At 44.0% G+C, this 14,571-nt stretch overlaps 1 protein-coding gene across 6 annotated transcripts in view; it reads left to right on the forward strand.

The window, feature by feature from the left end:
• The first annotated feature begins 503 nt into the window (after window positions 1–503).
• The window catches only part of gkap1 (G kinase anchoring protein 1), a 34,973-nt gene continuing 20,905 nt past the window's right edge, over window positions 504–14,571 (forward strand). For 3 of the 6 annotated variants that reach the window (XM_078214473.1, XM_078214474.1, XM_078214476.1), the window contains exon 1: window positions 504–998. In XM_078214473.1, coding sequence (XP_078070599.1) covers window positions 747–998 — 252 coding nt within the window. In that variant the 5' untranslated portion in view covers window positions 504–746. The remainder of the gene's footprint in view (window positions 999–14,571) is intronic. The other 3 variants (XM_078214478.1, XM_078214477.1, XM_078214479.1) reach the window with 3 other exon arrangements.

The following is a 14,571-nucleotide window of genomic DNA, read 5'->3' on the forward strand; positions in this document are numbered from 1 at the left end:
TCCAGCCCAGCCCTGCCCCACACAACCCTGCCCCTCTGGCTTGGCTCTGCCCAGCCTGGCCCCACCCACTCCCAGCCCGGCCCCACCCACTCTCAGCCCGGCCCCACCCACTCCCAGCCCGGCCCCACCCACTCCCAGCCCAGCCCCACCCACTCCCAGCCCAGCCCCACCCACTCCCAGCCCAGCCTGGCCCCACCCACTCCCAGCCTGGCCTCTGGCCTGGCCCCACCAAGCCTGGCCCCACCCACTCCCAGCCTGGCCTCTGGCCTGGCCCCACCCACTCCCAGCCTGGCCTCGCCCCTCTGGCCTGGCCCCACCCACTCCCAGCCCAGCCCCATCCACTCCCAGCCTGGCCTTGCCCCACCCCACTCCCAGCCCGGTCCCGCCCCGCCCCACACAGCCCCTCCAGCCTGGCCTTGCCCCGCCCACTCCCAGCCCAGCCCCGCCTTGTCCCGCCCACTCCCAGCCCAGCCCCGCCCACTCCCAGCCCAGCCTGGCCCCGCCCCGCCGGTGTGTGTGAACAGGGACCTAACGGTGGCAACTCAAGTTAGTGCTCAGTGTGCGCGGGCTTGGGAAAGCGCGCCCCCAGAATTTCCTAAGCTCGCCCCCGACTCCCCCCCGTGCGCGCTCCAGGCGCGCCCCTGGCGGCAGTGCAGTCAGGGTGGTTGGGGGAGTCTGTGTGCCTGAGGCCGCTCCGAGCTCAGTCCCGCTGCCCCTGTCCGGGTGAAGCTCTCCTCCTCTCTGTCATGGCGGCAGCTGTGGGCTCGGTCTCGCTCCCCGCCACCGCTTCTCGCTTCGCTCTGCTCCGGGTGGAGGGCGACTCGTCCGACTCCGAGTGGGAGTCCGGGCGGAATCAGAGCAGCGCCGGCCTGGGGAAGAATTCCCGGGCCGAGGCCGCCAAGAAAAATAACAGCAGCCAGGCCGGGGCCGGCAACACCGAGAAAAAGAAACAGAAAAGGAAGAAGAAAAAAGAGCAGCAGCAGAGCGAAGCCAATGAGGTCAGAAAATATAATATTTCTCTTTATATAAAACAGTTAGCTCAGTTTAAAAAAAAGTCCCTGCCAGCCTTTCATCTTTTCAGTGGTGAGCACTGCTGTCTCACAGCATCAGGGACCTGGGTTCGATTCCCAGCTCGGGTCACTGTGCAGAGTCTGCACATTCTCCCCGTATCTGCGTGGGTTTCCTCCGGGTGCTCCGGTTTCCTCCCACAGTCTGAAAGATGTGCTGGTTAGGTGCATTGGCCGTGCTAAATTCTCCCTCAGTGTAACCCGAACAGGTGCCGGAGTGTGGTGACTAGGGCATTTTCACAGTAATTTTATTGCAGTGTCAATGTAAGCCGACTTGTGACACTAATAAATAAACCTTTGTGGGACTCAAAAATCTTCTGTTAAGTAGCCGAACAAAAGAACTGCTGCATTGGTCATTTTTGATCAGACTTTTAAGTTGTGTAAATTGATTTTTATGGGCAAGCCTTCTAAAAATAAATAAATTGGGAAGTGTAACTTTGTGAACACAAAGGAGTGGGTGAACTGATAAAGAAAGCCCTTGTGTTCAAACATGCAGAGATGTTCATTTCAAATTAAGAAACCTGGCCTTTTGAGTAGTGTGGCAGGCGGTGCAGGCCCGATCTGCAGCGGTTGGCAGGGTTACAGTTCTCTTCCACGGGCAGCAACGTTCAGATTGGTGTCGGACAAGGTGTCAGGCGGTGCATGGTCGATTTGGAGCGTTTGGCAGGCTTGCAGGAGCCCTCCACAGGCATCAACGTTCAGATTAGTGTTTAACAACAACTTGTGTTTAATTAATGCATTAAATTTAGTAAAAGACCCAAAGCAGCTTTATAAAACAAAATATGACAGCCACATAAGGACATACTGGGGCAGATGTCCAAAAGCTTGGTCGAGAAAGACTTTACGGAGCATCTTAAAGCAGGAAAGTGGAAGGGTTCAGGGAGAGTATTCCAAAGCTTGGGCCCAGGCAACTGAAGGCAAGGCCAAATACCATAGAATCCCTGCAGTGCAGAAGGGGCCATTCTGCCCATCGAGTCTGCACTAACTCTCCAAAAGCGTACCTTGTCCAGCCCCACCACCCCATGCTCTATCCCTGTTACTCCATGCCCAATCCTTGTAACCCTGTGTGTTCTGCCATGGTTAATCCACCTAACCGTACACATCTTTGGACACCAAGGGGCAATGTACCATGGCCATTCCACCTAACCTGCACATCTTTGGACTGTGGGAGGAAACCAGTGCAGACACTAGGAGAGCATTTGGTGCAACACAGGTACCTCTGAAGGTTATTGGGAGGGAGGAAATGATAGAGATAGGGGCCAAGACCATGGAAGGATCTAAAAACAAGAATGGGAATTTTGAAATTGCGATGTAGTTTAACCGATATAGGTCGACAACACGAGGTGATTGTGGAACAGCACTTGGTGCAAAGGCAGCAGACCTTTGGATAACCTCAAGTTTATGGAGGGTACAATATGGGAGGCTGGTGAGGTATGCTTTAGAATAGTCTAGTCTAAAGGTAATAAAAGGTATGGATGAAGGTTTCAGAAGCAGATGAGTTGAGAAAGATAAGGACAGTGGTGGACTGTACAGAATGGAAATACTCTTGGCAGTTTTAGTGATGATGTGCATATGTCACAAACTCATCTCATATATGTTAGGATTGAGAACAGTTTAATTCATTATGATACAGTTCCTGTGATCAGGGATGTGGTCTTGCTGGGAAACTGAATTTATGGTGTAGACTGAAGATAATGGATTTCCTCTTAATATTTCCTTGTCGGAAATTTCTGTTCATCCAGTACGAGGTATTAGATCAGCAGTGTAAAAGTTTAGCGACAGTGGTAGAATCAAAAGAAGTTGTGGTGAAGTGGAGCTAGCTGGGTGTCATGAGTGTGCATGTGAAAACTGTGTTTTCAGATAACATTGACAAGGGGTAGCATGTGGGTGAGAAATAGGAGGGGGCCAAGGCAAATTCCTTGGGAACATCAGAGGTAATGACCCACAAGTGTAAAGAAATACGATTGCAGATGACTCTCTGGCTCCAATTAAATAAGAAAGGAACCAAATGAGAACACACCAACCAAGCTGCACAATAGTGGAATGGTGTTGGAGGAGGATAGTATGGTCAACCATGTTAAAGGCTGCAGACAGATTGAGAAGGACAAATGCCAAAAGACAGTACCGGACCAGGCTAGAGTCCCAGGCTAGACACACAGACCTCCAGCGACTATGGCAAGGTTTGCAAGACATAACAGGCTACAAGATGAAGACATGTAAAATTGCCGGCTCCAACGCACCCCTCTCTAATGAGCTCAATGCATTCTATGCCCGTTTTGAGCAAGAGATCAGCGAGAGTATGCTCTCCACCCTGGAAGCCCTGGATGAACCTGTATCTGGGGTCACCATTGCGATGTCAGAGCAACTTTCTCAAAGGTCAACCCACGGAAAGCAACTGGTCCAGATGGGGTATCTGGATGAGCACTCAGATCCTGCGCGGATCAGCTGGCGGGGATATTCGCAGACACCTTCAACCTCTCTTTACAACAATTGTGAGGTCCTTATCTGCTTTAAGAAGATGACCATCATCCCGATACCTAAGAAAAACCAAGCAGCGTGCCTCAATGACTATCATCTGGTGGCCCTGATATCCATCATTATGAAGTGCTTCGACAGCTTAGTCATGGCACAAATCAATTCCAGCCTCCTGGACTACTGTTTGCTACCACTGCAACAGGTCCACAGCAGACGCCATCTCCCTGGCCATGCACTCAACCCTGGAACACCTAGATAATAATGACACCTATGTCAGACTCCCATTTATTGACTACAGCTCAACCTTCAACACCATTATTCCCACGAAACTCATCTCCAAACTCCGTGGCTTGGTCCTTGGCTCCTCCCTCTGTGACTAGATCCTGAACTTCCTAACTCTCAGACCACAATCAGTAAGGATAGGCAACAACACTTCCTCCATGATCATCCTCAGCACCAGTGTCCCACAAAGCTGTGTTCTCAGTCCCCTACTATACTCCTTATACACCTATGACTGTGTGGCCAAATTCTCCTCCAATTCGATTTTCAGGTTTACTGACGGCACCACCGTAGTGGGTCGGATCTCAAACAATGATGAGACAGAGTACAGGAATGAGATAGAGAATCTGGTGAACTGGTGCGGCAACAATAATCTCTCCCTCAATGTCAACAAAATGAGGGAGATTGTCATCGACTTCAGGAAGCGTTGAGGAGAACATGCCCCTGCCTACATCAACAGGGGCAAAGTAGAAAGGGTCGAGAACTTCAAGTTTTTAGGTGTCCAGATCACCAACAACCTGTCCTGGTCCCCCCATGCCGACGCTATCGTTAAGAAAGCCCACCAACGCCTCTACTTTCCTCCGAGGACTAAGAAAATTTGGCATGTCAGCTACGACCCTCACCAACTTTTACAGATGCACCATAGAAAACATTCTTTCTTGTTGTGTCACAGCTTTGTAAGGCTCCTGCTCTGCCCAAGACGGCAAGAAACTCCAGAAGGTCGCAAATGTAGCCCAATCCATCACACATAGAAATCGTACAGTACAGAAAGAGGCCATTCGGCCCATCGAGTCTGCACCGACCACAATCCCACCCAGGCCCTACCCCCATATCCCCACATATTTTACCCACTAATCCCTCTAACCTACGCATCTCAGGACACTAAGGGCAATTTTTAGCATGGCCAATCAACCTAACCCGCACATCTTTGGACTGTGGGAGGAAACCGGAGCACCCGGAGGAAACCCACGCAGACACGAGGAGAATGTGTAAACTCCATACAGACAGTGACCTAAGCCGGGAATCGAACCCAGGTCCCTGGAGCTGTGAAGCAGCAGTGCTAACCACTGTGCTACCATGCCGCAAACCAGCCTCTCATCCATTGACTCTGCCTACACTCCCTTGGCAAAGCAGCCAGCATAATTAAGGACCTCACGCACCCTGGACATTCTCTCTTCCACCTCCTTCCTTCAGGAAAAAGATACAAAAGTCTGAGGTCACATACCAACCGACTCAAGAACAGCTCCTTTTCTGCTGCCATCAGACTTTTGAATGGACCTACCTTGCATTAAACTGATCTTTCTGTACACCCTAGCTGTGACTGTAACACTACATTCTGCACTCTCTCGTTTCCTTCTCTACAAACGGTATGCTTTGTATAGTATGCAAGAAGCAATACTTTTCACTGTATGCTAATACATGTGACAATAATAATTCAAATCAAGGACAAGGAGAGATAGTTTACCTTTGTCACAGGCACATAGATTGTCAGTCTGCGACTTTAATAGCCATTTTGATAACTCCATTTTGACCTTGGATCTGCTGCTGGGGTCGACTGGCCCAACTCAATCCTGCCCCCACCACCTCAGAGCAAAAATTGGGTTTGTTAATGGAAGCAGGTCTGCCAAGTCGGGAAATTTCTGCCCACCTCAGTAGTGAAAATCCAGCCCAAAAAGTCTAAAGACTGTTGCTAACCTCTGGATTAAAATTTTTATGTAGGCTACAGGAAGCAATCTGAGAAGAAGCCACCCCACATTTGTTTCTTACTTTCATGATGCACAGCCCCTGCTTTCAAAGTCTTACCAGGATAGGAAAGTCTTCTGTGTTTGTGATTTTTCTGCTGCCAGAATTTAACAAAGCTTGAAATAAGATGCAAGATCTTTCACTGCATCAGGCTTCAAAAACATTCAGAATCTTTTCTATGGTTCTGATTACATTGCCGTTCAGACAAAACACTTCCAAATAAAAACAGTGAAGAAAAAATGTTCTTGCTTCACTTTGAAAAATGGCTAACTAAACTAAATCTAACACCCTTCCCCTCTGGTACAGTAAAGGCCTGTTTCCATAAATGTGACAGAATAAAAATGTTCACATTCACTTACAGGTTCAAAAGATTCTCTGTAAAATTGCAGAGGCTAAAGGGTGTAGGTTTGTGACTCTTGCAAACCTTCCTTGATAATGAACACTATCCATTATCACATCCTGATTGGTCACTTGGTAGTCCAGAACTAGAATATTGCTGAAAAGAAGGACATTTTGCTGAAGCTTTTCATCTTGCACTCACCAGGACAAATGCAAAAATGCCAAATTTTAAATGATCACAACAGTTTACACCACAGGTAAAAAGGGGTGTTGATTGTTTGGCAGGGTTCTCATTGCTTTCTCCGTGGCAATACTTTGGCCAGTCAAATTTGATTTGTCTAGCCTGCAACACCCACATCTAATATAAAAAGCAAAAGTTGACCATGCCTCATTAAAGCAGCATGAGGCACCAGATCAAAACCCTTATAAATATATAATGAATGTAACTGTGTTCTCCTGAGACTCGCAACATGCTGTGATTGTTAAAAACAGAACTTGTGTCAGCTAATTCCTCACTGGTGAAAAATCTAGCTTGTTCCTTTCTGGTTACTCCATAGACCTTTGACATATCTGTAGCATCTGCTTCCTCCCATCAAACTATCGTATTCTCCAACTTCTATGCAGATTTTGGTCTTTCCTGTCTTTCTTTAATGGCAGCAAAATTTCAGGTTCGGCTTGATATGTGTTGAATGGTTCTGATCACTAAGACCCAGGACCAGCATTTGTGCATGAGGGAATGTGAACTCCAACCTACACCAACCAGTCATTGACTACCCTGGGGGGTGAGTCAGCATCATGGCAGTCAAGCCTATTTGTCAAAGTTCCTAAAATATCCCAGTTGATGATGAGCAACCCTGATTGAGAGTTGGACTAGGGCATCCAGAATATCTGGAATGCATGTTGTAATCTATCCTACATAAATCTTCCACTTAACTTGATGACTGATTATGAAATTCTGTCATTAGGAACAACAGTTGCTAGAATACATTTCTTCAAGGCCAGGTATGAGCATTTGCACTTGCATAACCAGGGTTAAGTGTCCACCATGATTTGGCTGCAGAAAAGCAAGCATCTCTGTATCTGCAACGAGTGGATCCACTGTTTGGTAGAGCATGATGTGTGTAAGTCCTATGGTAAGGATGGTGGAAATGTGCTCATGTTTCTTTATTCACAAGTGAGTTGTGGAACATGAGTGAGGAGCTCCTGGCAGCTGATGCCAACTTAGTGGTCTCAAACCTGAAGCTGTCTAATGACAAAAAAAATTGTTGATTCATGCATGGGGATGGGGGAATGGCACTGGCGCCGATTAGTAGATAAGTAGAGTTTTTAAATAATACGGTAACTCAATGCTAATCCAACATCTGAACCAGCTATCTCTGCAATACTCCAGGGGCTAGTTGGTTGACCAATTTTGCCTGGAACATGTTGAAAAGAATTTCAGTCCCGAGTGATAAGTTCACTAATTGGCACCTGAGGCGTGAGCTTATCACTAGGGACTGAAATTCCTTTCATCATGTTCCAGGTAAAATTGCAGGTGTGCCATAATGGGTATAGTGATTCAAAAGGTGACTTCAGCTGGATGGCAAAGACCAGTCAGTTTGGTAATGTTCTGTGGCTTTTAAAGCACTGCCAGCATTCACATCTGGATATCGTCACTTCTAAACTCTTGCACTTGGATAGATTTGATATGCCTCTTTGGTGGAAAAACTGTCAACTTCATTATGAATTCATTATGAATTTCTGAAAAGCTGCCTTTGGAGACTGATGTTGGGCTTGTGCTTGCCAGTTGATCAAAACACATTTGAAGAATGTAATATGTAAAATTTCCTTGCTCTTGATATGTTGCTATGACAACAGATACAGAAAGTTCAAACAGCTTTTACTTTTTTTAAATTAACAGTTTTTAAATTTCAAGCTGAGTTTTTATTAGCATGTTTAAAAACATAGCACTCTTGCCAAGCATGTCAAGTTTTTTTTTTGGTTTAGTTATACTTCTGAATATTTTGAGATTTAATTACTTGCATAAATTAATTACCTTATCCTTGTATTCATTGCATATGTGCAAGTCTGTCGAGGAACTGTTTGCTCGTTCTGGTCCTGTCAGCAAGCTTATTTTAAAAGTGCTCACAAAACTTGACTAATCTTCCATATTTGGTTGACTTTTCTCTTCCTACTGCTTGTTGCAACGCTCTTGCTCAATTCCAGGCTACCTATCTTCTGTTCGTTGCCTCATCGGCTGAAGGAAAGTTTGGAGTCGTACCTTAGCCTCAGGACATCATTGTGGGGAGTTCCTCGCAGTGTCCTCGGCCCAACCACTTTCAGGTGCTTTATCAATGATCTCCTCGCCATAAAATCAGAAGTGGGGTTGTTTGTGGATGATTCTTCAGTACCATTCATGACTCCTCAGATACTGATGCAGTCCATGTCCTATGTTGTCCAACAAGGCCTGGACAACATTTAGGCTTGGGCTGATAAGTGACCCAGAATATTATGCCATGCTTGTGCCAGGAAATTCAAAGCCTGTCCACCATCTACAAGGCACAAGTTAGGAATGTGTGAAATAATTCACATTTGCCCTGACAAATGCAGATCCAACAACACTCATGAAGCTCAACATTATTGTGGTGATACTGTGCAATTCTGATATATTTTATGTTTCTTTAGACAACTTTAAGAGACTTATAGGAGTCGATTTGTCTGGGAAAATGTGCAGCGCAACTGCTGATAATTGATTTTAGCTAGGAATATGTTAATTTGTAGAGTTATTGGACCTTTTGTTTATTTAGGTTCTCCTGGGATTTTAGACTACGTTGGCAGTCATGTGAGTTTTGATTAGGTTGATTGGGGCAGAGTCATGTGATTAACGGGAGGAGCCAAGCTTGCAGAAAAGACCAGTTTCATTTTAAAATAGCAGTTGTTGCCTGGACCTGCTCGAAGAGAAGTCTCTCTCGACTTTCTGAAAGCTCCAGGACTGATAACCTAAGTCACAAGCAAGTGTGCCTGGGTTTTGCTAACTAATTATAAAGAAGGGTTTAAGTCTGTACGGGAAATTTTGCTTGATTGGAACTAATAGTGATAGATTAGCAGTTAAGAATTGTATCTTGTCATGTTTAAGTATTGTTCAATTGTTAAAAGTTAAGCTAATTAATTTGTTATAGTTAATATGTGTTAAAGAATTTTTGTTTTGATAAAAGCTCCCTAGTATGTCAGTAGAGTCCCATCTGGCGTGAAACAACTTATCCTTAATGCCAAAATAGAAAATTGCTTGGGTCTAGTCTGGCTTCATGATATACCTTGGGGTTTCTGATCTGGGTCCCTAACACTATCCACTACCTTAAACATTCACTCCCTCCCACCCCAAAACAAACTGTTAAAATGTCTACCACCTACAAGATGCACTGCAGCAACTCACCAAGTCTCTTTTGACAGCACTTCCAAACCCATGACCTCCACCACTTGGAAGGAAAAGGGCAGCTGATGCACGGGAACACCATCACCCTCCGAGCCACACACCATCCTGATTTGGAACTATATTGCTATTCCTCCACTGCTGCTGCTGGATCATTGTAGGATCAGGAATAGACCATTCAGCCCATCGAGCCTATTCTGCCATTTAATGAGATCATGGCTGATCTGTGGCCTAAGACTATATACCTATCTTTGACCCATATTCTTTAATATCTTTGCTTCACAAAAATTTATCTATCTCAGATTTTAAGGTGATAACTGATCTAGCGTCAGCTGCCTTTAATGGAAGAGAGTTCCAAACCTCTACCACCCTTTGTGTGGAGAAGTGCTTCCTAACACCTCTCCTGATAATGTCTCCTCATTCTTGAATCTCCAACCAGTGGAAAAATTTTATCTTTATCTATCCTGACCGTTTCTGTTAGCATCTTGAAGATGTTGATCAGATCACCCCATAACCGTCTAAATTCTAGAGAAAACAGGTCTAATTTGTATAATCTCTCATAACTAAAACCCTGAAGTCCAACCTGGAACTCGTTCTTTTACAGCGCTGTAAGTATTCTTACACTGCATGCACTGCAGCGGTGCAAGAAGGTTGCTTGCCACCACCTTCTCGAGGGCAATTAGGGATGGTGAATAAATGCTGGCCTAGCCATGATTCCCACATCTCGTGAACAAATAGAAGAGGCCAGATTGATAATGTTGAAAACTTTACTGCAGGGGAGAAATTCCCTAACTTTATATTTAGAAGATCAGAGCATTCTCATCCTCCCAGTGCACTGTCTGTCCACCCCCCCCCCCCCCCCCAGTACATTGTCCCCACCCAAAATCCACCTCATAAGGTACTTCAGTGTCAGTGTAAAATGAATGTAGAATTATAATTCTTCAACTTGAATTTGCATTTGTTAACATTCTGTCATTCTGCAGAATGTTAATTGGTGTGTTGAAGAAAAATGCGTATTTGTAATGAATATAATTTCCAAGGCAAGTAATTACTGCATTCCTACACTTTTGTTGGAGCAGGGGTAGCACGGTGGCGCAGTGGTTAGCACTGCAGCCTCTCAGCGCCAGGGACCAAGATTCAATTCCAGCATCGGGTCACTATCTGTATGGAGTTTGCACATCCTTCCCACGTCTGTGTGGGTTTCCTCTGGGTGCTCCGGTTTCCTCCCACAGTCCAAAGATATGTGGGTTAGGTTGATTGGCCATACTAAATTGACCCTTAGTGTCAGGGGGATTAGCAGGGTAAATGAGGGTTCCGGGAATAGGGCCTGGATAGGATTGTGGTCAGTACAGACTTGATGGGCCTCCTTCTGTACTGTAGGGATTCTATGATTTGGAGGAGCAATGTATTGTCTGAGTGCCACACTTCTCTATAGTGTTAGAGAATGAAAATACTAGTTATAATTGTTGAATGATGTGCATGCATAAAGCCATTGCGATGTATAGGTGCTCGCCTATGGTATGGTGCAGAGTCACGTGGTATTAGACTATGAGAACATTCTCGTAGCGGTAGCAGCACCGTGCATGCCATTAACTGGGATCTCTGCATAGTTAAAGATTAACAAATGTTTAAACATACAAGTCTCAAGGTCTCATCATTGAGACACCCAAAAAAACCGATAACACAGTAGCTGTTTCGAAACGCCTGTCAAAAAATACTCCCTCCCTTAAAGTTTATTTTATAAGTCACAAGTAGTCTTACATTAACACGGCAATGAAGCTACTGTGAAAATTCCCGAGTCGCCACACTCCGGCACCTGTTTGGATACACTGAGGGAGAATTTAGCATGGCCAATCCACCTAACCACGTCTTTCAGACTGTGGGAGGAAACCGGAGCACCCGGAGGAAACCCACACAGACATGGGGAGAATGTGCAGACTCCACACAGACAGTGACCTAAGCCAGGAATCGAACCCGGGTCTCTGATGCTGTGAGGCAGCAGTGCTAACCACTGTGCAACCCTCCTCATTCCCAAAAATGGTGTGGTGATTTTAATAAATCGCCTTTTTTTTATGATCACCGTACATAAGCAATTAAGTATTCACTGAATTGACAAGGATATCATTTTCAAACTGTTGAGTTGTTATAATGGGGGGCCTTTAATTATCCTAATAGTGTTCCTACAGTGTAAAGACTAGAGAGGATGAGTTTCTAATGTGTGTTCAGGATAATTTTTTAAAGCAGTAAGTTTTCAATCCGCCAAGGAAGGAGGCGTTGCTGAATCTGATTCTGGGGAACGAGTTGGATCAGGTGTCAAGAAGGGAACATTTAGGGGACAGCGATCTTAATATCATAAGATTCAGCTTAACAATGGAAAGGGCAATGAAAAAAATAACTAATTGCGGGAGGGCCAATTTTAATGAATTGTGAACAGATCAAAGACTTAAATTAGAATGAAAAATTGGCTTGCACATAATTGTTATGGAACAATGAGCTGCCTTTGAAGAGGATAAATTGGTTACCAAGTCAAATTACATTTCAACAAGGCAGAAAGGCAAAATGAACAAAGCCAGAACTCCCTGCTTAATGAAAGAAATAAGATGAAGCAAAACAAAAAGGATGCATATGACAGGTGTCAGGGAGATGATACAAATGAGAACCAGACTAAATATAAAATACAGAGGGGACATGAGAAAAAGGAAATGCAAAGCAAATAGAGACTAGAGACTGACAGCTATTAATAAAGGGAATCTAAAAGTGTTCAGTGTTCACTTACTTCAAAACCAAATGGGAAGTAGGAAACCAGTTGTTCGTCTTTTTATTTAGTACCACATGTATTTACAGAATGCAACATTATATATGCTGCCTCCTCCCTAACCGACACCCAGTGTCCAGCAGTTCTCCTTGAAATATGCTTAAGCTACTTAATCAGTCAATATCCTTCACCTGTGCACCCTTATCCTTGTTAAATAATTAACATTCTATGGGCATATAAGTAGTGAAAAGATGATAAAAGGAGGTGTGGAACCCTTTTGGGGACCAAAGGGAGGCTGAAGCACTAAATAGATTCTTTGTATGTGGCTTTACCAGTGAGGAAGATGCTGCCAAAGCCGCAGTAAAAGATAAAGCAGTTGAAATGCTGGGTGGGTTAAAAATTGATGAAGAGAAGGTAATATATAAATTGACTGTGCTCAAAGTTACTAAGTCACTCGGACTGAATCAGATGCATCTGAGGATACTGAGGGAAATAAGGGTGGGAATTGCAGAGGGGCATCATCATCCATTTGTCCTTGGCTACAGGATGATGCCAGAGGAGTGGAGAATTGCACTTTTTTTCAAAAAAGGTGCTAGGTGTAAGAGGCTCAGAGAGCAGACAATAAATTTTGAATAACAGACTCTAAATGCAGTGGTTTCAGGATAATTCATTAAGCAACAAAAGTTAAGAGTTAACTTAAGGCAATCAGTATCCTAGTTTAGATGGTTCTTGTCTTCCCTGACTCGAGTGACCACGGACAGTTCATGAAGCTTTTTCTCTCCCCATGCCTTCCTGAAATCTATGCTTCAAATCTATGCCTTTTGCCCTTTTTATAATCAGAGCCATTTCCGCATGTTCTGATGTTGCCATTGTACTTTGAGCTTGTAATTTCACCTGTCAATACTTACAGCAGTTCATCAATCGTGGTCACGCTTATGGTCACAACCTGAATAGGATATCCTGAACGGCTAAACAACCAATTTTTCCCATATGACCATTTGCTGACTTGTTGACCCTTTGCGTCCATTTATTTATAGCCTCAATGTCCACTGATCACACCAGATAACATAGTTTGGACATCTGTTCCCGACTTCTCGTTTTGTTCATGTTTTCAGTTCACACCATCAATCTGTTATTATGTAATTACAATTTAACTTGAATCACAATGTTTCATCTGAAACTAATCCTTCATCTGATACAAAGTATAAAATGTGTAAAGTATAAAAAGTTAACATCTTTTTCATAGGATAAGCCCATCAGGCCAGTTTAATCTCTGATATGAAAGTTTTTAAAACGATAATCCTGGGACAAAATTAACAGTCATTTGGAAAAGTGTGGATTGATTTAGCAAACTCCACACATTTGTAGAAGGTATAAATGTGTTTTTTGATGATGTAACAGAGAGGATTGATGAGGTTAATGTAGTTGATGGTATATATGAACTTCTAAAAGTTTGTCAGGAAGGTTGAAGCCTGTGGAATAAAAAGGAAGGATGGGTTGGAGTTAGCTGGCTGACAGGAAAGAGTAATGGGTGAACAACATTTTCAAGCTGGTGGAAGACCATTAGACCATTGCTTTCCTTGGTTTATGTTAATAACTTAGACTTAACTGTAAAAAGTGCAATTTCAAAATTTACAGAAGACACAAAACTCCAAAGTATTGTGAACTGTAAGGAGGGTAGTGATAGACTTCAAGAGGACATAGGCTGGTGCAGTGGATGGAGAGATGGCAAATGAAATTTAATGCAGAAGTATGGTCTGACACATTTTGGTAAGAAGAATGAGGAGCAGCAGTATAAAATAAAGGCTATAATTCTAATGGAATGCAAAAATAGACACACCTGGGGATATATGTGTATTAATCATTGAATGTGGCAGAGTAGGTTCACAAAGTGGTCAAAGGGGCAAATGGAATCCTGGGCTTTATAAATAGAGCATGGATGATTTTTTTGTAAAACACTAGTTCAGTCTCAATTGGAGTACTGTGATCAAATCTGAGCACCATGTTTTAGGGAGGGTGCAGAAAAAATTTGAGTGCTTCCTGTGATGTGTGACTTCAGTTACTGGATAGATTGCAGAAGCTGAATTGTTACTCTGAGATAAGGTTGAAAAGAGATTTGATAGCACTGTTCAAAGTCATGAAGAATCTAGCTAGAGTAGATCAAGAGAAATTGTTCCTATTGGCAGCAAGGTCAGGAACCAGAAGAGACTGATTATAGGTTTTTGGCAAAAGAATCGCGCAATATGAGAAAAATCTTTGTAACGCTAATTGGATAGGATTGAGAAGGCTTGAGTGGATCTCTAAAGTTGGAGGATGGTATGATTTATAATGGGGTATTATGAATATGGTATGAGAGTGCTGGAGGAAGTTTGTCATTTAGAGGGTGCTGATTTGATATAAAACAAATAAAAATGATTTTTTACTGGGGCCAGTGTCGTGTATATTGTTTATGTAGGTAGAAATCAAGTTTCAGGTTGCTTTCGTAGACTAATGTTGAACTGGTA

The sequence above is a fragment of the Mustelus asterias genome, chromosome 6 (genome assembly GCF_964213995.1).
Source record: "Mustelus asterias chromosome 6, sMusAst1.hap1.1, whole genome shotgun sequence".
NCBI lineage: Eukaryota > Metazoa > Chordata > Chondrichthyes > Carcharhiniformes > Triakidae > Mustelus > Mustelus asterias.